Source organism: Podarcis vaucheri, assembly GCF_965113315.1.
Source record: "Podarcis vaucheri genome assembly, chromosome: 5".
NCBI lineage: Eukaryota > Metazoa > Chordata > Lepidosauria > Squamata > Lacertidae > Podarcis > Podarcis vaucheri.
In genome coordinates, this window is record NC_138763.1 from 25,356,011 (window position 1) to 25,381,272 (window position 25,262).

The 25,262-nt window shown below is 44.8% G+C and overlaps 3 protein-coding genes across 8 annotated transcripts in view; 2 read left to right on the top strand and 1 right to left on the bottom strand.

The window, feature by feature from the left end:
* The window catches only part of MED12L (mediator complex subunit 12L), a 176,141-nt gene that overhangs the window by 84,444 nt on the left and 66,435 nt on the right, over positions 1-25,262 (bottom strand). The window lies entirely within an intron of this gene.
* GPR87 (G protein-coupled receptor 87) lies at positions 62-23,355 on the top strand. 4 transcript variants are annotated; one of them, XM_082224470.1, is made up of 3 exons: positions 62-202; positions 20,332-20,458; positions 22,218-23,355. In XM_082224470.1, exons 2-3 carry the CDS (start codon positions 20,353-20,355, stop codon positions 23,258-23,260), a joined length of 1,149 nt encoding a protein of 382 aa, XP_082080596.1. In that variant the 5' UTR covers positions 62-202; positions 20,332-20,352; the 3' UTR covers positions 23,261-23,355. The 4 variants fall into 4 exon arrangements, with proteins under 4 accessions (XP_082080596.1, XP_082080594.1, XP_082080597.1 ...); XM_082224468.1 differs by lacking the exon at positions 62-202 and adding an exon at positions 1,959-2,096; XM_082224471.1 differs by lacking the exon at positions 62-202 and adding an exon at positions 16,393-16,499.
* The window catches only part of P2RY14 (purinergic receptor P2Y14), a 34,125-nt gene continuing 8,924 nt past the window's right edge, over positions 62-25,262 (top strand). The window contains exon 1 of one of the 2 annotated variants that reach the window (XM_082224584.1): positions 62-202. The gene's annotated coding sequence lies outside the window, so the exon portion shown is untranslated. Of the gene's footprint in view, positions 203-1,978; positions 2,097-25,262 lie in introns of those variants that run through there. The other variant, XM_082224585.1, reaches the window with a different exon arrangement.

Consider the following 25,262-nt stretch of genomic DNA (forward strand, 5'->3'; position numbering starts at 1 on the left):
GGCCTGTTTTACCACCCCTACGTCTAACTTATAAATCCACCTTACTTAGAATCTTCGGATACTTAGTTCAAAACGTGTGTTTTTTCTTGTCCTGGAGAAAGCAAACAAGATTTTAATGTTTCGGAAGAATATAATGCACCCTGGAGACATTGCTACAAGCATTGACAACAAAAAGCCAAATGAAGAGCAACACAGATGACAGGTAATTTATTTTATATTTATCTCAAACGAGTGCAAAATAGAAGGCTTGTACTTTAACGATACCTCAAATTTTCAAATCGTTCTTGGCGAAATGCGTGAAGTCAAAACAAGGTGTTTGTACGTTTAGGCTTCCATTGGTTTGTATCTCTAGTCTAGATTGATTTTATTTGTCTAGTTCCAAAAGTTGAAAAACGAAAACATTTCTGTGCAGTACACAAAAAAGTTGCTAGGCTAAACTCTCATGTTGTATAACAGGCAATTATGAAATTAGGAACCTATAACTTTTTTAAAAATAACTTGAAAGGTTCTTCTTAGATCTGCTGGGTCTTGCTCAGCAAACGTAGCATTGGGTTTATATTCTCTTTAATTGCTCTAATGAGGCATAAGAAGTTCATGCTAGAACATGCCAGGCAAGGAATCTCTGGAAAACACCAGAAACAAGGGCATTAAAAGCCCCTCAGCTCAGTACACCATTACACTGGAGTAATTGATTTGAGTGTTCAGCTAAATTTCTGATAAATGCAGAGCAGCCAACAGATTAAAGTTTTTCTACTTAGCTTACACACAACCTGTTTCCAGTCTTTCAGATATGTGAACTGATATCACTTTTATTATACGTATTTTAAATCTTGAGACGTTTCCAAGATTATACTGCGGTATATGCATTGCTTTGTTTGGAAAGAAACAATGATACCTGATTGCTTTTACAAAATCCAGGCGTGCTTTTTTGGTACATCAGACAATGTATGCTTTTTCAACTGCCCCCATTGCTACTCGTTCAAAATCATAACAAAAATGGTTTCATGTATATGCTTTTTTTTGTCATTCATCTGTCTTCCACTGCTAATCCTGAAGTTCTAACTAGTCTTCATGGGCCTGGTTTTGCTCTTGTATGGAGCATAAATGTTTGTGCAGCAGCTGCAGAGAAATAGCTAAGGATGCCTGTATGGTGGAGGAAAGAGAAGTGGGCATGCATGAAAGATGTCACCGGGTGCTTCCAGGCTGTCACTGTTGGGATTCTGTCACATACTGACAGATTCAGTTTGTGCAATTAAAGTTTACATGGAGCTCTTGGGTCCACTTCTCCAAAAGACTGGATTTATTTTGTGGTAAGGAAGGTGACAGGGAAATACAGTGTGAAGTGTGAGATAACACTTGCTCTGAAGCAATACCATGTAACATTAAACAAATCGGAATGAATGCTTGTTAAATAACCAACATCTAATTTCCCTGCAAATGTTTCAGGATGCTCAGTAAACGGGTCACTTGAAAGCACCCATTTCTCACAGTTTGTGGGAGGAGAACCAAACATAGAGTGTTAAGAGGTTCTGCTTTCTGAGGGTTTTCTTCTTTCAACCTTTGCCTCTCTTTCCCATCTCATTTCAGCCTCTTTTTATCCTTTAGTTTAACCCTCTTACAGATAGGTAGCCGTGTTGGTCTGCCATAGTCAAAATAAAAAAAATCCTTCCAGTAGTACCTTAAAGACCTGCAGTGTATCTGAAGAAGTGTGCATGCACACGAAAGCTCATACCAAGAACTAACTTAGTTGGTCTTTAAGGTGCTACTGGAAGGAATTTTTTTATTTTAACCCTCTTGTTACACACGCACACCAGTCTTCGTTCCCCAACCACAAGTGCCTTTCTTCCACTCCCCACCCTAAAAGAACTCTAGGCAGAGTTAACTCACCAGCCACACAGTCCTCTGTACGTGTAGTAGCATGCAACACTGTCTGGGTTGCTCCAATTCCCAAGGGAGCCCTGGCATTCTGAAATGCACCGTGCAATGTTATGCTACTCAGTTCACAGAGGAACCAGCCCATCCAACATGATACTACAAACTGTTCTGGACCGATGGAGTGCAGAGAACACTACAGAATGTCAGAATGGGAAGAGGAGGCAAGTTCTTTTTTTATTTGTTGTTTTTTTTCCTGAAATTCTAACTTGCTTTTATTTTTAGTATAATTAGCATCACAGGAGAGTAAGTATCTGATTCTAGTAGTTATTCAATATGCAAAAACTCTTTTATGATAAATGTGCAGAATGGCAAGTACAGGAGATTCTTTGGATAGAAAATCTTTCATTTCTTCACTGTTTTAACTTTGAAGGTTATATGTTGTGCACACACACACACACACAGCTTGTCAGGTGAACAAAGTGTAAAGTTTACAACGGTAGCAGAACAGCAAAATGCCATTCTAGAATCCAGGAGAGGTTTCTGGAAAGACCTTTTAGTAGCAAAGCAACTGCTAAATGTTATGATACAAAAACTTCTAAATTAAAAAATGTTTCTGTGTATTGCACTCTACCCAGTGCTACCTATTTCTGCAAATTAAAGAAAAAAAATAGTGTTAGAATTTTTTAAAACCATCATTAGGGGTTCAAAGCTCCTCCCTGTCCAGAACCAAAACTACTTGTAGCCAAACAGGCTAAGTGTAGTCACATGTAGTTTTATCCACACGGCTGCTCAGTCCGCATGTGTGGAGGGTTTACTCTTTGCATGAAAAGGAGTGCCCACAGGATGGAAAAGAAGCCCATTTCTTGTCCCCTGCCTGACTTTGCTGCATGCGTCCCATTGCTTTAAGCAGCATTCTCCCCTAGCCTGGCTCCAAGACTGAACATGAACTAAGAAAATGTCTTAATGCAGGAGAGCACAGTGAAGTGAAGTGAGGGTTAGTGGGTTGTTTCTCTCCCCTTCCTCATGTACTCATTTTCCTGTAAAGTGCCCTGGTATCCCTGCTTCATAAGGATGGGACTCCCATCACATCTGTTGTTGTTTAGTTGTGTCTGACTCTTCGTGACCCCATGGACCAGAGCACGCCAGGCACTCCTGTCTTCCACTGCCTCATGGTCAGACTCATGTTGGCAGCTTTGAGAACAGTGTCCAACCATCTCATCCTCTGTCGTCCCCTTCTCCTTGTGCCCTCCATCTTTCCCAACATCAGGGTCTTTTCCAGGGAGTCTTCTCTTCTCATGAGGTGGCCAAAGTATTGGAGCCTCAGCTTCAGGATCTGTCCTTCCAGTGAGCACTCAGGGCTGATTTCCTTCAGAGTGGATAGGTTTGATCTTCTTGCAGTCCATGGGACTCTCAAGAGTCTCCTCCAGCACCAGAATTCAAAAGCATCAATTCTTCGGCAATCAGCCTTCTTTATGGTCCAGCTCTCACTTCCATACATCACTACTGGGGAAACCATGGCTTTAACTATACGGACCTTTGTTGGCAAGGTCACATCTAGCTTGACTGAAATGGCATCAAGCAGAAAGCTGTCCCAGTGATAGCTTCCGATGCGCAGACGTTTGAGGGTGACTGTTACAGAGCCCTAGAAGAACTGACTCATCTCTTCTCCTCCCTTGCCCCTCCATAGCTGCTTTTTCAGCTTTAGACACAGAAAGTTAATTCTCTCCCCCTTCTCGGCCACTGCAATGTCAGCTGCAAGTCAAAAGCAAAGCTGCAGAAGCCACTGATTAACAAAGCTACCCAGCCATGCTGCAATGCCGTCTAAGTAATCATCTGGGTATCATGGAGTCTCTGTCCAGCGGGAGACTTAAAACAAAGATTTCTGTAGCTCCTGCAGCTCGGTTATTTAAGCCTGAAAGCAAATGTCTAAGGGCAGATCACTTGGCAGCTTCCCAGATTCTCGGTGTGGCATTTCAGCTCCAGCATTCTTCACTGGAGTGTTTGTTCATGTTATAAAGCCCATTGTCACGGCTGCCTCAGGTCCCAGCTCACAAAGGACCAACACCAGTCTCTCTTTATATACAAAGGTCTTTATTGAAGTCCATTAGTTGTTCCACAGTAGCGGCGCGCAGCCGTACGTCTGTTAGCTTAGACCGTAGAAGTCCCTTCTGAGTCGGTCCCCCCCCCTACACCAGCTTAAGATGCTGGCTTTGCTCCACCTCCTCCTGTCCTTCCTTTTCCGCAGGGTCTTTCTGCCCGCTGGAGTTCCGCCCCTCCTAGATTCTTCTGACGCTGAATCTCCCGACGGCTCTCCCTCCCTCCTGCGGGCTTTGGGACCTGGCTCCTCCCCCGGGCTCTCCGTTTCCCCGCGCGCTTGCACATTTGAACTTGGCGCGCGTGCCCAGTTTCCAACCCTTCTCCTGATGGTAACGTCACTCCTCTCACTGCTCCCCTCCCCTTCTGGGAGAGTGGCTTGTTCTGACCTCTCCTCCCTTCCAGCCAACGGAGCTGCTTCTCCTGACACACTGGAACTTCCCCCCCCTTCGCTACGCTCTGGAGGGGAAGCCGGCTTTGATCTCCAGCTGCTGCTTCGGGATTCCCTGTTGGCTCTTTCCCCCTGATGAGTCCCCCCTGGGGCTCCTTTCCCCCTGGCTACAGGCGCCCCCTCCTGGGAATCCCCTGATTCGCTGGAAAAGCTCATGGAGTCCCTTGGGCCCCAGTCCTCCTCCTCCTCCTCGCTGTCCTCGGACTCTGCCCAATGGTCCTCCCTCTCCTGCCTCCCATGTGCCTCTGCCCCTGAACCCCTGACACCCATGCTCATGTATATAGTGGGGGACCGGAAGCACTTAAATAGCAGACCCAGGCAATCTATCCAAAGGACAGCTACTGGGTTGTACTCCAGCCAAGTCAACTCTTCAGATTTATGTCTCAAATATGACCATATTTGGGGGGATTGGGGCGGGGAAGAAACATGAAGTGCCCTGAGCAACTTAGAGAAAGGGCAATATAAAAATGTTAGGAAAGCAAAAGGCATGTGTTAACACAAAAAAAAAAAAAAACATGCAACTTCGTGCTTCCTAGTGGCTGACTGGACAGTCTGTATGCTGGAGCTTAATTAAATTAGTGGTTTAGTTAATCCTGTTCATGTAACCTGGGGTGAAGAAACACTTTCAGCCCGAAAATGGTGGTGCCAAGGGCAAAAGTCAGCAGAGCTGCAGCTGTAACTCTTACATACAGTGGCTGATATTCCAGCCATCCAAAGGTCAAAGGTTTCTATGCCCCCCACTCCATCCAGGCTGCAGGAGACTTGGGCAGTTCAAGGACACATTCCAGCTAGTCAAACGCACTCAAAGAAGGCACAGCAGAACCAATGAGAGGTGTGGCCAAGTGCTATTTTTGCATTAAAATGGTACCTGTTCTGACAATGGGGCAGATGGAGTAGAGAGGGGTTTTTTAATGGAACAAGGAATGTGGTTGGGTAATAAAGGAATAGAAAGTAGCTCTCCAATATATCAGAGAAACATGCCTGGTAGTTTACATAGGCACAAATGAAGTCTGTAGGAAGAAAGGAGAAGCTGCTTCATTCCTCTGTTTAGAAATGGTAACATGCACATAACACGCACACTTAAGAACTCACCTGCTAAACAACTTTGTGTTCATTGTACTACCAACAGAAAATCACTAAAATTAAAAGACCATTTGGAACAATAGCTAGGTGTGCATTAAAATAACAAAAAGCCTAGAATTCCTTCTCTTAATTGCAGAGTTAATTTTAGGAATCCATCACCCTTAGTCAGGTCTTGTGCTCCACCCCACAATGCAATGCTGAGCAACGTCCACACCTATTTTAACAATACGTCCCCTTTCCTAACTTGGCAGACGTGACCTACATCTGCAACCTCTCTTTCCCGTCTCCGGATTCACTATGCTCCTTCACAGTGGGCTCCTACCTAGGAACCTCAACTTTTATTATTCAGAGACCTACACTCCTTCCCCTTGCATCTCCAATCTAACTTGACACTTGAGACCAACCCAATAATTCCATAGCCTCTAGCTGCAGGTCACACAGATGAAAGCAAAAGACATGCTTAGGACTCCCCTGTACTCTTACAAAGAGTCTTCACAATCTTCCCTGCCACTACTCTTATACATTATTAAAGTACTATTTACTGAACAGCTGCATTTATTTATTTTCCAATACAATATGCTGTCTTCCGCTCATTTAGAAGCCAAGGGGTAGTGGTTCTTTCTGTTAAGGCTACGGATAGCACAGGTGTTGTTAGGTTTACCAGTTCTGAATATGCCACAGTAACTGCAGGCCATGAAATGGAAAGTCCCTTGTTGTATAAGGGAACCGGATAGGAAAATAGGAAGCTGACTTACACTGAGTCACACTCTTGGCTTATTCAGCTCAGTATTTTCACTGACTGACACTGGCTCTCCAGGGTTTCACGCAAGGGACATTTCCAGCCCACCCTGGAGACCCTGGGGATTGAAAGTGGGATCTTCTGCATGCATAGCAGATGCTCTACCACTGAGCTACAGACATTCCCATGAAATAAGGGGGTATATGGGCTCCTTCTATCCTTGGAAGGCATTTGATCAAGTAGAGGAATCCCACTGACAGAAGGTGGCAGCAAGACTTTTGCCAACTCCCCCTGTAGCCCCCAGCATCACCACCTATAATGTTCAGAACTCCAAGACAGATTTCCTTTTATAATCATTTAAATAATTTAGTATTTAAATTAGTAAATTTACAATTCTAGGATTCTATGTATTAAATTTACTAATTTAATTGGAAGGGGCCCTGAGGGTCATCTAGTACATTAATTAATGATAACTGTCAAGGGATGGTTAGCTGCTTGTGCTTAAAATTGTGCCCCTTCAGAGTTTGTGCGACCCCACAAACCTCTGTGTGTGACAGAGCTCCTCAGACATGTCTGCTCTAGTCACTAGTAGAGTCTGACAGTGGCTGTCTGCGGAAGCGCTTCCAGCAAAGAAGTTCCTTAACGGAAACACGTCTCCTGGACTCACGACGTGGCAGCTTCCGGCGCAGCATGGGTCTCCCTGCAGTTGCTTCTGACACCTCCCCGCTATTTTCGCTCGAAGTGTCTCTCACCCCTTTCTCTCCCCTGCTGCTTCCTGCCTGGGCTGCTGCGTCTCTCTCAGCATTACTGAGATCCTCCTCCAGAGACCCCGCGCTCCCCCTGCTGGTCCCTGCTTTGGCTGTTGACTCTCTCCCAGTCTCTGGGAGCCTTACCACTTCCCTTTCCTCCGATGTCAGTTCCCTGACATCCACCTCCCCTCCAGGGCCCCCCTCTCCCCCGCCCCTACTTTCTCCTCTGGGCGGTGAGGAGCTGAAACCCCTAAAAGAATCCTCTTCATCTTCAGACGTCTCGAACAATTCCCTCCATCGGTCTTCGTTCCGACTCGCTGAATCCTCCTCCACCTCGGAATCAGCGAACCCCTCCAACTCTTCTTCGTCGTCGGTGGTGGCGAAGTATTCCCTCCGGAACCTCGCCACTGGCTGGGGTTTTCTAGGGAATCTCTGATGAAAAGTTTCAATCAAAACCTCGTCATCTACCTCCTCTGCCCTGACCCAGGTGTTTTCCGACTCCGGCTCCCCTTCCCACATTACCAAATACTCTACTTGCTCTCCCCTCCACCTGGAATCGAGAATCTCCGCTACATGGTAGCTGTGTTCTTTTTCTTCCATAGCTGGTCCCCTATTGACCCTCCCCTCTCTGTCCCCTATATACGGTGACAGCAATGATCTGTGGAACACTGGGTGCAACTTCATGTGGTTCGGTAACCGGAGTCTGAAAGCCACTGGGTTGACCTGTTGCGTGACTTCAAATGGGCCCAGTCTTTTGGGTCTTAACTTCTTACAACCTCCTTTAAATGGTAACCCTTGGGTGGACAGCCACACCTGGTCCCCCACCCTAATGCTTTCCCCTTCCCTTCTGGTTTTGTCTGCCTGCCTCTTATATTCCTCCTTCGCCCTGTTTAAATTAAGTTGGAGTTGGCGATGGATCGCTTCCATTTCTTCAACGAACTGTTCTGCGGCAGGAACGCTCCAGTTCTCCCCCTCCCCCCCTGGGAAGGCTCGGGGATGACACCCGTGATTGGCCAAAAAAGGGCTCATCCCCGTGGACACGTTCTCTGCATTGTTATAGGCAAATTCTGCCAACGCCAGCTTCTCCACCCAATCATTCTCTCTGTCATTCACATAACACCTCAAATATTGCTGGAGGACACCATTAGCTCTTTCCGCCTGCCCATTGGTTTCTGGATGACGGGCAGTGGAAAAATTTACCTCTACATGCAATAAGCTCATGAGCTTCCTCCAGAACCTGGAAGTAAATTGTTTCCCTCGGTCCGAAACCACCCTCAAGGGGGCACCATGCAACCTAAACACATTTTCCACAAACAATTTAGCGGTTTCTTCTGCTGTGACCGCATGTGAGCAGGCTATAAAGTGGGCCATCTTGGTTAACAGGTCTACCACAACCATAATGGCTGTCTTCCCTTTGGACCTGGGCAGATCAGTCATGAAATCTATTGCCACTGCCTCCCATGGTCTTTCCGGCGTGGGTAGTGGTTCTAATAAACCTGCCGGTGCCCGCCTCTCCCCCTTGGCTCGTTGACATCGGTCACACCCTCTCACATATTCACGCACATCTTCCCTGACCTTGGGCCACCAGAATTCCCTGGTAACCAGCCACATGGTTTTGTGTTGCCCAAAATGCCCTGCTGTGGGGCTATCGTGCAGTTGCTTGAGTACCTTTTCCCTTCAGGTATGTATAACGCTCCCTTGTAGTACAACGCCCCGTTTCTCTCCTCAAAACCCCCGGGTTTGTCTCCCTCCCTCCTGAGACCCCTGAGTTTGTCCTGGGCGTATTCATCCTGCACCGTTCCCTCTACCAGTTCCCTTTGCCCCACCAAAGCCGCCCCACACACCCAGCGGTCCTCGGGAATAACATGGGTCTCTTCGGGTGCACCCTCTCCCTCCAAATATTCAGGTTTGCGTGAGAGAGCGTCCGCCCTAACGTTCTCCGGGCCTGGTACGTAACAAATCTCAAAGTTAAATTTGGAGAACTCCTGGGCCCATCTCAACTGCCTTTGGTTGAGCACTCGCGCAGTTCTCCAATACTCTAGATTCTTATGGTCCGTGCACACTTGCACCTTCTGTTGTGCACCAATTAGTAGATGCCTCCATCTCCGGAAGGCCTCATAAATCGCAAGAAGTTCCCGGTCGTGCACCGTGTAGTTTCTCTCAGATTTGTTCAGCTTTCGCGAAAAGAAGGCACACGGTCGCCACTCTGACCCCTCCTTCCCCGGCTGCAGAAGAAGCACCGCCCCTATGGCTCTGTCCGAAGCGTCTGTTTCGACCCTCAGCTTTTTTTGTAAATCCACATGTAGAAGTTGTTCGTCAGAGGCGAAGGCCCTTTTCAGTTCCTCAAACGCTCGCTCCGCCTCCCCCGTCCAAACAAACTTCTTTTTGCTGCTGAGACAGTCCGTGATGGGCGCCGTCAGGTGGGCGAAGTTTCGGATGAACTTACGATAAAAGTTTCCAAACCCTAGGAACCTCTGCACATCCTTCTTGGTTTTGGGTGTTTTCCATTCCAGCACCGCTTGAACCTTGCCGGGGTCCATGGCCAACCCCTTGTCTGACAAGCGGTACCCCAGGAATTCCACCTCCTTGGTATGAAACTGACACTTTTCCAGTTTCACCCACAGTCTGTTGGCTTGCAGCCTGCTCAACACTTCTCTGACATCTCTCACATGTTGCTCCTCATTCTCCGAATACACCAACACGTCATCTAAGAAGGCCACGCAATTCTTGTAGAGCAAAGGCCCCAGTACATGGTTCATAAAGGCTTGAAAACACGCGGAGCCTGTTTGTAATCCAAAAGGCATAACGAGGTATTCAAATGCCCCCAAAGGGGTGAACATGGTGGTCTTCCATTCATCCCCTTTCCTTATACGTATCAGGTTGTACGCCCCCCTTAGGTCCAGCTTTGTAAAAATCTTTCCTTTTCGCACCCTGGTCAAAATATCATCAATCCTGGGCATAGGAAAAGCCGCCGGCTCTGTCACTGCATTTAGGGCCCGAAAGTCACATACCAGCCTCGGCTTGTCCGTGTTTTTTTTATCCACAAAAAACACTGGGCTACCCCCCGCTGCCTTGGACTCTCTGATGAAGCCTCTCTTCAGGTTCTTGTCAATGAACGCTCGCAACTCCTGCATCTCCCTGTCTGACATGGCATACAACTTGCCTACAGGAAGCTGTGCTCCAGGGAGTAAATTGATCTGGCAATCAAAGGGCCTATGCGGGGGTAGTTGGTCCGCTTCCTTCTCGCTGAACACGTCGCTGAGATCAGCATACTGTGGTGGCACCTTCCCCTTCTCCATCACTTCCGTCCCTGCTAGGGTGGCTTGGGCCCCTGCTGACCCCTTTTCCGCCCTGCAGTGTTCTAAGCAGTGTGCGGAACCGAAGGAAACCACTCTTTGATGCCAGCCCACCAGCGGATCATGTAGGGCTAGCCAGCTCATTCCCAAAATAATGGGAGCGCCTCCCAAGGTGGCCACATTAAACGCTATCAGTTCTGTGTGCCTTGCCACCCTCATTATCATTGGGACGGTCTGCAAGCTGACGCCTCCTCCCAACAGTTCCCTGCCATCAATCGTGGTCACCTGCAGGGGGTTGCTTAAAGGGATAGTCTGTATCTGGTGTTCAGCAGCAAACTCCTTGCTCATGAAATTGCAGGAGCTGCCTGAGTCCAACAGCGCCTTTATTTTTAGGGGGTGTCCATTTTGCAGCTCTAGCGACACTTCAATCACTAGAGCAGGTCGAGGAGCTTCTGGCACTGGCACTTGGGGAAGGGGCACTTTCACTGCTCTTTGGCCTGGCTGCAGTGCCCTGCTGGCAACCAGGCGTTGGCTTTTACCTGCTCCGTTTCTCCCTGCTCTTCCCCCTCAACAGCTCCCACCATCCCTTGCCATTCCTTCCTCTGGGGGCAGACTCTGGCAAAGTGGCCTGGCTGTTGGCAGAGATAGCATTTCCGGGCTCCCTTTCCCTCCTTCTTCGCCCCCTCACTGGGCTTTGAAACTGCGCGCGCGCGGGCTGTTCCGATTTCCATCGGCTCTGCCGGCGGGAAAGCTGGCTCAGGAATGTCTGGAATGCGTAACTCCTTCCAACGTTCCCCTCTCCCTTCCCGCCTCTCCAAGGCTCTTGCCTCCTGGCGCGCTCCAATGGTCAGCGCAGATTTGGTCAGCTGATCCATAGACCCCGCCCTGGGGCTCCTGGCCAGCTCGTCTTTCACAGCTGAAGAAAGACCTTCTTCAAATAGCATCTGAATGGGTGCCGCCGATAAATCCCACCCCAATCTGTGAATCAGCATGGTAAATTCAGTCCAGTACTCACGGACAGATCTGCTTCCCTGCTTGCAAGCCATTAGCTGTCTGCGTACCAACCCTTCCTCAATATCGCTGGAAAACATGATATCCATTGCACGAAAGAATTTCATAGTGTCCTTTAGGATATCGTTGTGCGTTGCCATCAGGGGTCGAACCCAGTCCCGCGCCCCCTTCTCAAGATGCCCAATTACGAACGCAACTCGCGATTCCTCATCAGGGAACTCATCAAACTGCACATTCAGAGCATATTGCATCTCAGTCCTAAAGGCATGGTAATCCTTGGGGTCCCCCCCAAACTTCTGCACCAATCCTGGTACCTTTCTGGGGAACTGAGTGGTTCTCCCCTTTTTGTCAGCATCCTGAGCCCTTCTCTCCTCGAGCCTCGCCGTCTGCAGCGCAAGTTGGACCTCCAGAGCTTGATACCTTTCTTCCAAGCTTGGACCAGCTCCAACCCCTGCGTCTCCGGTTCCGACTGGGTTGCTCATGATGCTTTCTCCTGCACAGGCAGCGTACAGAGACTGTCAGACTGCTGTCAAGGGATGGTTAGCTGCTTGTGCTTAAAATTGTGCCCCTTCAGAGTTTGTGCGACCCCACAAACCTCTGTGTGTGACAGAGCTCCTCAGACATGTCTGCTCTAGTCACTAGTAGAGTCTGACAGTGGCTGTCTGCGGAAGCGCTTCCAGCAAAGAAGTTCCTTAACGGAAACACGTCTCCTGGACTCACGACGTGGCAGCTTCCGGCGCAGCATGGGTCTCCCTGCAGTTGCTTCTGACACCTCCCCGCTATTTTCGCTCGAAGTGTCTCTCACCCCTTTCTCTCCCCTGCTGCTTCCTGCCTGGGCTGCTGCGTCTCTCTCAGCATTACTGAGATCCTCCTCCAGAGACCCCGCGCTCCCCCTGCTGGTCCCTGCTTTGGCTGTTGACTCTCTCCCAGTCTCTGGGAGCCTTACCACTTCCCTTTCCTCCGATGTCAGTTCCCTGACAATAACTTTAATATTTCTTTAAAAATATTAATAATTATTAATTTAAACTTAAGTGTTTCTTTCTAAAATAAAATAAAAAATTACCCTGGCCTTCCTCTCATAAGAGGCCAGGGCATCAAGTAACAAACATGACACACAAATGAATATCAGAAAACCAAACTAGTACAGAGAGGTACAGGACATTGTTTAGAGGCTTGCAGATTGCTGGAGGGTGCAAGGGACTGTGGTGAGGACCTGTAAAAGTTGCTTTCTCTCCCTCTCTCTCCACCACTCTCCACCTTTCACTAGTGAAAGCATCCCCTGAGCAGGAACTCTTCTCAGGCAACTTTCCTACTGTTGGAGCGGGGTGGGGGGGAATAGATCCAAGTCTATTTGGTATGCATCTAGATTCTTGTGCAATGTTGTTTCTGAATGGTTCTAAAGGCAGCCGGAAAGTAAACAGGTTAATTTAAAACAAAACAAATCTCAAAACCCATTGTAACACCCACAACACAATAGCCCTCAGTCCCCTGGCTGATGGACAGGGCCATTATACATTTCCATTCTCCTCTCCATTGCCCAGACACCTGAGGGTTGGAACAGAGAGTTCTTTCAAAAAATGAGGGGACAATGTAAACTCTCTGAAGGTGCTCCTTCTCTGGCTGGTGGATGTGGCTAGGCTATTCTTCACCTTGCCATGATGTCCTTCTTTACAGATAATGCATCCACCCACTCAGAGTTTTAACTTCTAGAGACTTCAGAAACATAAAACTGTGAGGAATGACAAAACTAGCAGCAACAATAAAAAATCACCAAGGCATCACAAACGGGCAAGAATGGGGACAGTGACTAGGATTCTGAGTTTGGAACCACTGGAAGGAGGGGGGGAACCCTGCCTGAAGGTCCAATCATCAGAGACTCCAATCATGCAAGTGGAAGAGGGGACAGATATTACTTTTGTTGGATCCCTCTTCCTCCTGAAGTCCTGTCTGCCCCCTAACAGTTGTGCTAGAGGGTTGGGGACCCTCCAGAGCTGCATGATGAGTGATGCTGTGGACTACAGGATAAAGAGGGGACTCAACAAAAATTGCAGCCTCCTCTTCCACCCCCACCTTTGCTGGTAGAATTGTCTGCCAGAATCTTGGTTCTATCAATGAGACCTTCTATTCATGGATGCCTAATTAGTATTCAAGTCAATGGTTTTATGAATAAGAACCAGAAGATAGAAACTGTTCTTGGTAAAGAGTGACTGTCAGGGTGTATGTCATTTTGCCTGAATGGGATAGGCAGACTTTGCAAAGGAAGCAGCATCATGATTTTCTCATTACATACCGTACATCTCTTTACCTCACACCTGGCAAAATGGCTGAAACACAGGAAAAGTCCTTAGGACAGGCATAGGCAAACTCGGCCCTCCAGATGTTTTTTGGCACTACAACTCCCATCATCCCTCACCACTGGTCCTGTTAGCTAAGGATGGTGGGAGTTGTAGTCCCGAAACATCTGGAGGGCTGAGTTTGCCTATGCCTGCCTTAGGATATCCCAATGCCATTTTTTCAGCGTTTAAAAAAGAAAGAAAGCTAAACTGCATTCATCTGTAGTGGTGAAATTTGTACCGAGGCTCAAGCATGGCAACATTTTAGCACCTTTTTAAAATAGTAAAACACAACCTAAATGTAGTCGGATGCTTGAAAACAAAGTCATACACAATCTAGGAAAGAGAAACCAAACTGGGCATTGTATGGCTTCCATACAGGGTTTTTCGTCACCATGATGGCCTTTTTTATATAGGTCAAATGATCCAACACCATAAGCAATTTAGATGCTATTAACTCATCATAATTTCAGTGTATCCTGTAACCTATAATTTAGCTATGTCGCTCAGATACACAAACCAGTCCATCAGCATTAACAACAACAAATTGCACCATATATGCAGCAGTGTGTACTTTACACATATTTATTGCAGAGGCTGTACTTTAATGACGCTAAATATGTAGCAACACAACCTATAAAACATATGAGGCTTAAAATATTCCTCTGCACTAAGGTTCTTACTGGATCAGCATTGCAGGCTCTTTCTCTCTTTCTCTCTAGCGTTAACAAATACCACGTTAAGCTTCTGTCGACATCCCTAATTGCAAGGAGGAAAACATTTACAATAACATGAAAATATCTTGGTTGTGTTTTTTTAAGGGTAGGTGTCTGTTCACACTTGGTCAGGATTACTTGGATTAGAAGAAGAAAGGATTAAAAGTCAATGTAAGATGCTACAATTATTTTATTGAACTTGGAGCTAGCTTTTGGCAATTCACCTTCTACATCATATGTACTCTTTAGAGCAGTAGTTACCAAACATGGTTTCCCCTGGGCCACTTGAAAATTGCTTCAGGTCTTGGCAGATCACTTAATTCCAGACCTTCTCCTGTTTTGCTTCCCCTGTCTTGCCACCAGCCACGGCTTTATTTCTCTAAGGAAAAGCCTCCTCCCCAATCACTTCTGTTCCATCCTGCTCACCTTCCAGGCAGACCACCAAATTCTAAGAATCATGAAGTAGCCACTATGCCAGCTGTTCTTCACACGCGCACAGCTACTGTGCCCACCATTCTTCACACACACACAGATTCAACACCACTATGCAGAGTCACCACCATGAGCCTCCTCATGGTTGAAGTTCATGCACTATTGGTGGTCCCCAGAGCACTTTAGGAACCCCCACTTTAGAGCCCTGATTTGAAAATAGAATAGAATAGCTCCATGTTGGCCATGCTGAACTCCTTGGAAGAAAGGCAAGATTCAAACAAGATAAAACATACTCATACTGGCTGTCATCTTTGGGAAGGCAACCAGTTTAGATGAGCCTTTGGTCTCTCTTTCCACATAAAATTCCATCTCTACCTGGATTATATTTTCTTGCCTCTCAAAAATAATTCTCACAAGGTTAAATGAAAAACAAGCATATACAGTTTGTGGGTTGTAGGGTTTAACTTCAATTTAACAGCTTACTACTAGTAGTAGTAGTCTAATAAAGAGGAGTAGAGGAAGTCTTCACAAAGACAATACCATGCTAGTGAAACTGACTTTGCGTCTGTTAAAAAATGCTTTGAAGTCCCCATCTGATCATATGCAGTAGACATGAATGCCTTTAAGGCTCACAGGAGTTCACTACAAGGGCATGAAGGGAAGCACTGTGCTGCTTGCATTACTGAAGAAGCTATTGCCCAATTAGTGCCACAACTGCCATGGACGCTGGCAGTTAACAAAAAGAGCAAATGAGAAAGCACAGCTTTAAGATGACAAAGCTCATTAGTGGAAGATCAATCCAAGGGCATGCTTGAACAACTGCCCAGTACTCCCAACACGTTAAAGGCCTCACACAGATCTCCTCATTGAGCAAGCTTATTGCTAGGAGTTGGCAGAGGTGGCTTAAAAACCTATAGATTACATAATGTCATTTTTGGGGAGAAGTGCTGTTTTTAAGGGATGCTTTTTAAAAAATGTTTTAAGTCTATCCAAGACACAATCGTCCCAGCTCATTGTATAGTACAGCAATGGGGGACCTGGGACCTTTCAGAAGTTTCCTGATTACAACCCCCACCAGCCCCAGCCAGCATGGCCAACAGTCAAGGATGATGGGAGTTGTAGTCCAACATCACCTTGGAAGGCATCATGTTGGGTACATCATTTAGTATCCTGTATTTTGTCTGTATCTATAAATAATCTAAAATGTCAAGCATTCACACAACACAGGAAGCCAAGCTTTACAATCCCTGTGCTCCTAGTAGGATTACACTTGGTGCAATGAGTGTGTACATAGCTTCAGATGACATTGTGGGGTTTTCCAGTTCAGATTCAGTTGCTGTTCCAACTTTTATATTCTTTGCTGTAAATTGAAGTCACTGCTACTTGTCCCTTTTTCAGTGGCTTTGGTAAACCACTGTCTTCTGACTTCATAAGCACACGCTGCTGGTAAAACCAATATTGAAATTGTTCCAGGCATCTTGAAATCTCTCTGTTGAGAAAGGAAGGGCAGAAAGGGGAGGCGTTTGGAAAGAGAGGAAGCCGAAACATAGGAAGTTGCTACCTGTAAAAGCTGTGTCAGCAAGCTGAGATCATGGGGCTTTCTCCTTGTTTAGAGTCATCATAGACCACAGCATATGAAGTCAAGTGTTTCCTACGGAAGTCCAACCAAGGTCCTCCACTTTCACAAGTGAAGCTTGAATTGCTGCATCTCATTGACAAGGTACCGCACAAAGGCTCCTGAGCAAGCTTTACAGTCATGGAATGAGAGGCGAAGCCCTCTTATGGATCAGAAATTGGTTAAGTAGCAGGAAGCATACAGGAGTCGTCAATGGACAGTCCTCCAAATGGAGAGATGTAGAAAGTGGAGTCAATTAAACCAAGAAGAAAGGTTACAGCATTTGGGACTTTTTGGTTTACAAAAAAAGTTAAGAGGTTGCACGATAAAACTCTGCAAGGCATAAAGGCACAAAGAAATCGGATAGAGAAACGTTTTTGTCTCTTTCTTTCATAACACTAGAACTCGTGGAAATTCAATGATGCAGAATGATGGAAGATTCTGGACCAATAAAAGAAAGTAATTATTTACACAGCACTATGGAACTTGCTCCCACAAGATGCAGTGATGGCCACCAACTTCAGGGGCTGAAAAGATTAGACAAATTCATGGAGGACAAAGCTATCAATGGCTACCAGTCAAGATGTGTGTATTTTGCCTCCCAGTTACAGGGAACCACAGGTGGGCAGCTTGCATACTTCCCACAGGCAACTGGTTGGCCACTGGAATAGCTGGGCCATTGGCCTGATCCAACAGGCTTGTCCTATGTTCTTATGTCCTACAGAGACAAATGGATAGGAAATGCATTTCCCACCCGACTGGTTGATGAGTAGATATTTCAGTGATGCCCACTGGTTGCTTGGACATATTTACTAGATCTCTTACCTAGACCTCTTAAAACAGTTCACTGAAGGAATTTTTCGAAGTGGTATGAGAAGTCTGAGATGCTGTGCACTCTGGATCCACTCTGAGACAGTCAATGTGAAGAAAACTACATGGTTGAAACAAAACTGGCAACTGGAAGTGTTGTTTATCTGCAACAGGCCATTTAAGGTTTTTGTGTTTAGAAGCCATTTTATCATATTGTTTGGCAAGTGAAGCACCTGTTCAAATTAGGCTGCGGACCTCCATTTACTTGTGTTAATTAAATGTAAATGTATATCACATTTTAGCACTGGGACTAGAAATGGTTATTTTCCGTTCATAATTACATATGGTGTAAAATTTATAAATCTTGGCGTCGCTAACTTTTAATCATCTGCGATCTTAATTTATTATTTGCAGGAAACATATCAAACCCATGTACAAAATGAAATGCAATTTATTTGTAACACTCCCAAAATATTTAAACAGTTATATAATGGGGCAGGCTAACCCACCATGGGACTCGAATGAGTGCAGCTCCCCACAATTTATGGCAGTATTGCAGTTGCTCAATATTCCCAGAAAGGTAACAGCAAAACTAGATTTACTGAACTCTGGGTAGGCAGATAAACCATAGTTCCTGTACAGTATTTGGTTGGTAGGTCATAAATTGTACAGATTGAGGGAACATCAGAAATAAGAAGGATAGAGGCTGGGAATAAAGCCCTATTTATAATTGGTTTACATGTTATCACAATCCTAAACCGTTACAGAACTTCTCAGGGTTTATAGTATAATAAGAAACATGGGTAATGGACATAGAAAAAGCTTATTAACATAGCCAGAATCCAGAAGTTAAGTTCTCAGGGATATTTTCCTGAATTTAACTATCTCTGATGATTTTGAATGACACTCCCTAGCCTAATTTTCTCACATTGCTTACTCTTCACTGTGTTTTGCATTAATCCATCCACCAGAGTTAACAACCCCAATATTATTTACATACTAATTTACTCTTAAGGGACACGGGTGGCACTGTGGGTAAAACCTCAGTGCCTAGGACTTGCTGATCGCAAGGTCGGCGGTTCGAATCCCCGCGGCGGGGTGATCTCCCATCGTTCGGTCCCAGCTCCTGCCTACCTAGCAGTTCGAAAGCACCCCCAAGTGCAAGTAGATAAATAGGTACCGCTTTATAGCGGGAAGGTAAACGGCGTTTCCGTGTGCGGCGCTGGTGCTGGCTCGCCAGATGCCACTTAGTCACGCTGGCCATGTGACCCGGAAGTGTCTCCAGACAGCGCTGGCTCCCGGCCTCTTGAGTGAGATGAGCGCGCAACCCTAGAGTCGGACACGACTGGCCCGTACGGGCAGGGGTACCTTTACCTTTACCATATTTACTCGGGGATGAAGATTATGTGAGTCAAAATTAGTCATTCAGCTTGTCATTTGTTGCTGATTGTCTGCCTTGAAAGGGCAAAGCAATCAAAAGCTGAAGGGAATCCAGAGATTATTACCCAAGAAATCTAATCAAGTAAATTGGTCTTTGGTGGATCAAAGTGAAAAACTCAAGAATGGTAGGCATCACTTTTATTTAATAGAGAGCTAATTGTCTGCAACCAGGACACAGTTATATTGAATCCCATTGATGATGCTGAAGGATCCATGATAAGCCCAGGCTTTTAGCTAAAGCATTAATAAACTACAGGCAGCAGTACAAATGTAGTTAAAATAGAAAAATATATACTTGTGTTAGCTTGGAATGAATTAAGTACAGTGGTGCCCCGCAAGACGAATGCCTCGCAAGACGAAAAACTCACTAGACGAAACGGTTTTGCGGTTTTTGAGCTGCTTCGCAAGATGAATTTCCCTATGGGCTTGCTTCACAAGACGAAAACGTCTTGCAAGTTTGTTTCCTTTTTCTTAACACTGTTAATACAGTTGTGACTTTACTTCGAGGAGCAACTCATAGAACGCGGTGTGGTAGCCTTTTTTGAGGTTTTTGGTGATTTTTGAAGCTTTTCCAAAACTTTTCCGATACCGTGCTTCGCAAGACGAAAAATTCGCTAGACAAAAAAACTCATGGAACGAATTAATTTCGTCTTGCGAGGCACCACTGTATTGACCTTCGTTTCTCTCACATGGAACCACCTGCCCACAAGATAGCCTGCCCTTGTTGCTACATTCATTGTTGCTCACAATTTACCCATAGGAGTCGTTTAAAATATTGTCTGTCTCCAGATAATTACTACTTTGGGAGTCCATGTTACAATGCAACAGCTACTATAAGCTAGTGGCAGAGTGAGCTGGTAATTAATGCACGAGCGTGTAGAAGCTATACAGAAAGCTGCATTGCCCAAGAGAGCAGTGATATTGTAGCAGCCTTTTCCAGAATCGGGGCTGGTCCTAGCTTTTTCATTCACAGTGACACGTCTCTGTGTGTATGAGGAAGGATCGGTGTCCAAACTTTTTTCAAAGAGGGCCAGATTTGATGAAGTGAAGGGCCGTGAGGGCCGACCAAATGGCCAACCAAAGTTGTTAACCTTTTTTTTAGGATTGAAGTTGTTGAGGGATTTTACCCCAGAAAATTAACTGCCACAGGGGCCGGATTAAACCGACCAGTGGGCCAGATTAGGCCCCCGAAATGGACTTTGGACATGCCTGCTAGACTATCCTTTCCATGTAGTGCATTTTCCACAAGACACATCAGGAAGCAAATGCACACATTTCATAGATGATGGTGCACACCTATCTCCTCTTTACTTGAAGTTGAACTCCATGGAAGAAAAGCCATGTCTGAGTTGTCTCTTAGGGGCCAAGATGCAGCTGAGTTCATACCGTATTTTTTGCTCTATAACAAGCACCTGACCATAACACGCACGTAGTTTTTAGAGGAGGAAAATCCATAGGCATGCCACCCGTAGGCATTCCCTCCATAACACGCACAGACATTTCCCCTTACTTTCTAGGAGGAAAAAACTGAGTGTTATGGTGCAAAAAATACGGTAATTTTGTCCAATAAGCCGAGGCCTGCAGCACAGCTGCCATCATTCTGTGCTCAGCCAGAAACTAAAAGATGCTGCTGTTGACACTGAGGTATTTGCCTATTGTAAATATTTTCACTTCCTATATTTTTCAGACGTTAGAACTTGTACAACCCATGATGTGTCCTAGATCAATTGCCACCAGTGTGTCTCCTGAAAAGCATTTGACCAGCAAATCAACAATAATAATGGGGTCTAACATGTCATATGTGAAGCTTCCAGGTAAATGACTTTAAAAATAAATAAATCAGGAATTTCTGATACAGTTGTTTTAGAGAGGAGTTAATAATTTATACAGTTGTACCTCCTTTTTAGTACCACGTTGTTAGTTGAGTTTCACATAACAGCAGTTCATTTAGAAGACTTCCCAAAAACAACCATTGGTTATTTCCATTCCTGCTTAGCATTCTAACCAAGCTCGTGAGGTCATTGTCTTTAAACCTCGAACCATCTAATAAACAGACTACCCCTGGTTCACACACACATCCTTTCTTTAATAATCAAAATTCACAAGTACCCCTAATGAAGCTCCTCATTATCAATATATTTGAAAAAAGATAACCATACCTGTATATACACCACAATCTAGTGAAGATAACCCTTGCTCGCATGCCATTCACTTTCAGAAAACCACTATGCATGCAGTTCCACTTGCTACACAGCTGCAGCCAGCATTTGGCATTCTCAACACAGTTCCTGCTGCTGGGCTTGGAATGCATGGGCAGTGCCAAAGAGTAGAGACTGCCTGTGGTGTCAGGTTTGGGGGAACCCTAGATTGAAGACTCCATATTCTCCTCCTCTTAAAAAAAAGCAAGCAAACAAATATAGCAGTGCTATCAATGCCAATAGCACAATGATCTGATTGGCAGGTATGTATGCAAGCAGATACTCACCTACAGCCTGCTACTGCATTCGTGAGTCTAGAGACTGGCAATTAGGAATTTAATCAAGCACCTGGTGGTCCTCACTACATGATCAGCATGCCACAAAAATACCCTATGATTCACAGGACTTAGAAGCCTGATGCAGTCTGAACTGATGGGTAAAGAGTTCCTAAAGCAAGGGAGGCTCTCTTGCAGCGTTGCACCACAAATGGCATAAAAAGCAGGACCCAAGGTTTGGCTAGACAGGAGCAGGATGATCTGTGGTTCTCGTGTTGTCACAGATTTAGCACTACCCCGCACAATCTCTGAACTCGGCTTGCAGCCTCATTGCTTCCAAACCTTCAATAAATGGAGAATTTACAGTTTCCTTAGGCAGCTCATTCTGCTGCTGAACTGGTCTTAAGAGTTATGAACACAGCATATATTTATGTTCCAGTCTTCCCCCTCCCTTTCAATACCCTTTTGTGTCCTTGAATAAGACTCCGAGGGCTCATCCCAACAAGCCTTTGCATGCAGACAGGATCTTAGTCACTGGCATCACTAAGCATACTTGTGCAGCTGGCTGCTATTCGGAGTTTAAAACCATGCACGCCCTGCCACCTCATTGCTGGAGCTGTGGTCTGAAGCCCTTTTCTGTAGCGTGCAAACATAGCAGTGTAATAAAAACATTTTCTTGAAAGAGGAGGGCAACTCCCCTGGCTGTACCAGGTGTAGAACCTCACTCTGCTGACCTCCTAAGAACCACCCTGCTGAATCAGACCAAATATTTATGCATTCCAGCACTACATTTCCAGCAGAGCCCAACCAGGTGCTTCACAAGCGGAGACAAAAAGCAATAGCCACCTCTAGTTGTTAATCCCAAACAACTGCTATCCATCATGTCTAATTGCACCCTTTCTACATGCTCCACAGTTACTCAAATGTGATAGATGAGTGTGCATCCAGAAACAGTTTCTGGATTCCTTCTGTTCACATAAATTAGGGGGATGTGACTCTTGATTATAGGGGTAACTATTGAGTTATTGTTGTTATAGTTCTGTATGAATAGCTACGATTGTTAAACCAACTTAGACCATTTCTTTCCATCATTCCCATAGATCATCATCAACATCTGGGTCAAGGCAACAGTATTTTAGCCAACTGTTCACAAGATCTACCTGGGAATTCTACCAGTAATGAATTCACAACCATTGTCTTACCTGTGCTTTACCTCGTCATATTCCTGGCTAGCATCTTACTGAACAGCTTGGCTGTATGGATTTTCTTCCACATCAGAAACAAGACCAGCTTTATCTTTTACCTCAAAAACATTGTGGTTGCGGACTTGATGATGACCCTGACATTTCCATTTAAAATCATCCAGGACTCAAGACTGGGGCCATGGTACTTCCATTTTTTCCTGTGCCGGTATTCGACCGTTTTGTTCTACGCCAACATGTACACTACGATTGTGTTCCTTGGGCTCATTAGCATCGATCGTTATCTGAAAGTGGTCAAACCCTTTGGGGATTCCAGGATGTACAGCATCAGGTTCACCAAGATTCTGTCTGCGTGCGTTTGGATTGTCATGGCATTTTTAGCCTTGCCAAATGTGATCCTTACAAATGGTCATGCAACTAGGAAAAACGTAGGCGACTGCTTAAAGCTAAAGAATTCCCTGGGAGTCAAATGGCACAGAGCTGTCATTTACATCAACAACGGCATGTTTGTCGTTGTACTGATAGTATTGATAGGATGTTACATTGAAATATCAAAGTATATCTACAAATCAAGCAAACAATTTACCAGTCCTTCAAGTCGCAAACGGAAGCACAACCAAAGCATAAGGGTGGTTGTAGCAGTGTTTTTCACGTGTTTCTTGCCATATCATTTGTGCAGAATACCTTTTATTTTTGGCCACCTAGATAAACTTTTGGATGAATCGGCACACAAAATCCTGTACTACTGCAAGGAAGTGACACTTTTCCTTTCTGCGTGCAACGTGTGCCTAGATCCAATCATCTACTTTTTCATGTGTAGATCATTTTCAAGAAGGATGTTTAGGAAATCAAACATGCGAACGAGGAGCGAAAGCATTAGATCGCTTCAGAGTGTTAGAAGATCAGAGGTGCGAATATATCATGAATACGTTGATCTGTGACGCTGAAGACAATGAGATGGACATTCCGTCCCGTATTTGTATCCGTATATTTGTTATTTGTAAATAATAAAGTATTTTTGATTGATTATAACAAATGTCCACTGTTTTTCATGTTATTCTGCGCACAAGGGAGCCATGCAGAATATAGCAGAGTAACCAAGCCTTTGACTTACCGTAATCTAGGCTAGACTATTACAAATGTTGTACTGTGCCATCTAGTGGAGGAAAACATGCTTCTGTTACAATACTAGGAAGTTAAATATTCAGAATCAAAATTGCTTCTGAAACAATGCTGTCTGAATCACATCTGTTAAGTCGGTAAAGCTTGAGACTCTTAATCTCAGTGTTGTGGGTTACAGCCTCACATTGGGCAAAAGATTCCCGCATTGCAGAGGGTTGGACTAGATGATCCTTGCGGTCCTTTCCAACTACAGTTCTATGATTCTATGACAATTATTATCAATAATCAACAAAAGGGTTCCAGAAAGAAAGAAAATACTTCAGAACATAATTGTGTGTGTGTGTGTGTGTGTGTGTGTGTGTGTGTGTGTGTATAATTGCAATATTTATTGTTTAATAACAAATCCTCAGAAACTACTTGAATTCACTTTCATGGGAGGTCATTGTTTTCTTCATAATATTATATGAGGAGCAACCAGTTTACCCAGAATTTGTTTCTATATTTTCATGCAATTCTCACTCTTAGATAAGATGCTCCTATTGCTATTATAGCCAAATCCCGAACTTGATCAAGCCATTCTTTGCAAGAAAGGAGTAATGTAACTTACCAGTATTGAGTCATTAACATTCTTGCAGCTGTTAACAGATAGAATGTAGGCTACTTATGTTCTTCTTTATGATATAGACCAGCAACATAAACAATGGATTCATTGTTAAACAAATGGGAGCCAAAAATCATTGCCAATCTACTTCATATCAGCCAGAGATCTATTAGCGGATCCTCTTCTATCTACTGGCCACTCCTGCACTACAGTAAACATGTTTCTACAGAAGAGATGTGACGGTGATGCATTTTTAATTTATAGCTGCCAACTTTTCCCTTTTTTTAAGGGAAATTCTCTTATTCCAAATAGGATTCCTCACAAGAAAAGGCAAAAGTTGACAGCTATGTTTTAATTGCCTCACTTTCTTTCTGAAGGAAAAACCTATAATTAAATCCATATAGTAGTTGGATGAGGCATTCTCCTTAATCTTATTTATAGTATGTTTTGACTGAGGAGTATTAATAACTATCACACTCTAATGTGATAGAATCTAATGCAGTAGATTAGCACATGGAATTCTGGGTGCTGCCAAACATGATCAATTTAAAATTAAACCTCATGTATTGTAGTTATGTTGCACAACCAGAAGGTGGCAAGAAACTATTGTTGATTCATGCTGATTCATTTTTATACATTCCAATTATGTTTCCCCTTACTTGCCTTTCTTTCTAATTTTTTTTTAACTGTAGCTTCTAGAACTGAAGACAGTACTCCAAGTGGGATTGCACCATAGATTTGTAAAAAGAAGCAAGTACCTGTTTCTTTAAAAAAAAAAAATCCTTTTCTGGTTATCCCTAACATGGTATGTGCATGTTACAGATAGGTAGCCGTGTTGGTCTGCCATAGTCAAAATTAAAAAAATTCCTTCCTGTAGCACCTTAAAGACCAACTAAGTTAGTTCTTGGTATGAGCTTTCGTGTGCATGCACACTGTGTATCTGAAGAAGTGTGCATGCACACGGAAGCTCATACCAAGAACTAACTTAGTTGGTCTTTAAGGTGCTACAGGAAGGAATTTTTTTATTATGGTATGTGCATGTTTCACAGCTGCTGTGCACTGGTCATTGTGGTGTGTGAGAGTCTGTGGCTATGTATAGTTCTGTGTGTAACCATAGACTTATCAGTTGATGTCCTTCCCCAATCTGGTGGCCCCCAGGTGTTGTTGAACAGGTCTTTGAGGCAACCCATTTACTGAGCATTCATCCTGAATTGCTTATG

What these genes read in the sequence shown, in the direction of transcription:
- GPR87 (XM_082224468.1), top strand. Translation starts at nt 1,989, where the DNA reads ATGCTACTCAGTTCACAGAGGAACCAGCCCATCCAACATGATACTACA. An exon ending in TGTCAGAATGGGAAGAGGAG is followed by an intron (nt 2,097 to 20,331) that starts GCAAGTTCTTTT and finishes TATATTTTTCAG; the next exon opens with ACGTTAGAACTTGTACAACC. An exon ending in GTCATATGTGAAGCTTCCAG is followed by an intron (nt 20,459 to 22,217) that starts GTAAATGACTTT and finishes TCATTCCCATAG; the next exon opens with ATCATCATCAACATCTGGGT.